The 1,458-nt window shown below is 57.4% G+C and overlaps 1 protein-coding gene across 1 annotated transcript; it reads left to right on the plus strand.

Moving 5' to 3' along the window:
• LOC116843104 (cuticle protein 21-like) lies at positions 1-1,206 on the plus strand. The gene is made up of 2 exons (XM_032813178.1): positions 1-100; positions 272-1,206. The coding sequence occupies exons 1-2, from the start codon at positions 89-91 to the stop codon at positions 1,091-1,093; spliced, it is 834 nt and encodes a 277-aa protein (XP_032669069.1). The 5' UTR covers positions 1-88; the 3' UTR covers positions 1,094-1,206.
• The last annotated feature ends 252 nt before the right edge of the window (positions 1,207-1,458 follow it).

The raw sequence follows: 1,458 nt of genomic DNA on the forward strand, positions 1-1,458 counted from the left end.
CCATTGGGTATATAAAGCGGCTGCGATCAACACCGAACATCATCAGTCTCGCTTTGGTAGATCCAAAACCAACCAAATCTACTCAACAATGGCATTCAAGGTGAGTAGAAGATCGTCACGAGGCTGTCGTAGACTGTACACGAGGTCTTATCGAACTTCTCTCGAGTCTGTCGACATTACTGTTCTGAATTTCCGAATAATACAATTGGAAACTTCGAGCTTATCGAAGATCGAGAAAAAAAATTCTTGACTCATTCACTTTCTCTTTCAGTTCGTCGCTTTTGCCGCCCTCGTGGCCGCCGCCAACGCCGGTGTGCTCGCCCCTGCCGCCCCTCTGGCGTACGCCACGGCTCCTCTCGCCGTAGCCCCCGTCGCCAAGGCTGTGGTGGCCAAGGCGGTCGACGCTGACTACGACCCGCACCCTCAGTACAGCTACGCCTACGACGTGCACGACAGCTTGACCGGTGACGCCAAGAGCCAGCAGGAGACCCGTGACGGCGACATCGTCCAAGGCAGCTACTCCCTCCTGGAAGCCGACGGCACCAGGCGTACCGTCGACTACACCGCTGACCCAGTCAACGGATTCAACGCCGTAGTCCGCAAGGAACCCGCCGCCGTCGCCGTGAAGGCCGTCGCCGCTCACGTCGCACCGGCTCCTCTCGCATACGCCGCTCCCATCGCCAAGATCGCCACTCCGGTCGCCAAAATCGCCCCCATCAGCTACGCCGCTCCCGTCAGCTACGCCGCTCCCGTCAGCTACGCCGCTCCCGTAGCCAAGCTGGCCACCCCAGTCGCCGCGCCGATCAGCTACGCCGCTCCCGTAGCTAAGATCGCCGCCCCTGTGGCCTACGCCGCCCACCCTGCACCTGTCGCCTACGCCGCACACCCAGCGCCCGTCGCCTACGCCGCGCACTCTGCACCCGTCGCATACGCCGCGCACCCCGCACCGGTCGCCTATGCCGCGCACGCCGCTCCCGTAGCGTACGCCGCGCACGCCGCTCCCGTAGCGTACGCCGCACACGCAGCCCCCATCGCCAAGATCGCCGCTGCGCCAGCCATCTCCTACGCCGCCCCCGCCGCCTACATCCACTAAACTCGTCGTCGTCCGCGCCATCCTCCATGTCGTCGACTCAGGCCGAACTTTTTATTTATTTTTATAGCAGACCTTTTTCTATGTGACTGATTAAAGTGAGTTACATAATGTAACAGTTGGGACTACTGATTTGCGCGAAGCCACCTCTCAGTCCGCTTCCCGTTGCCGTACTATTAGACATGCTACTAAAATGCCTTGGCGTTTTTACGCAGAAGCCGCACGAGATGATACGAATTGCGGATGCATTGAGAAAAATATACTGAACATTTATTTGTGGGAAAGTTTATTTCTGCGAGATATAAAGTTTATGTCTCTCTGAAATAAACTCTTATCTCTCTCTCTCTCTCTCACAAATAAGTTTTTAA

The sequence above is a fragment of the Odontomachus brunneus genome, unplaced genomic scaffold (genome assembly GCF_010583005.1).
Source record: "Odontomachus brunneus isolate Ranch 3 - 2012 unplaced genomic scaffold, Obru_v1 Obru_scaffold_030, whole genome shotgun sequence".
NCBI lineage: Eukaryota > Metazoa > Arthropoda > Insecta > Hymenoptera > Formicidae > Odontomachus > Odontomachus brunneus.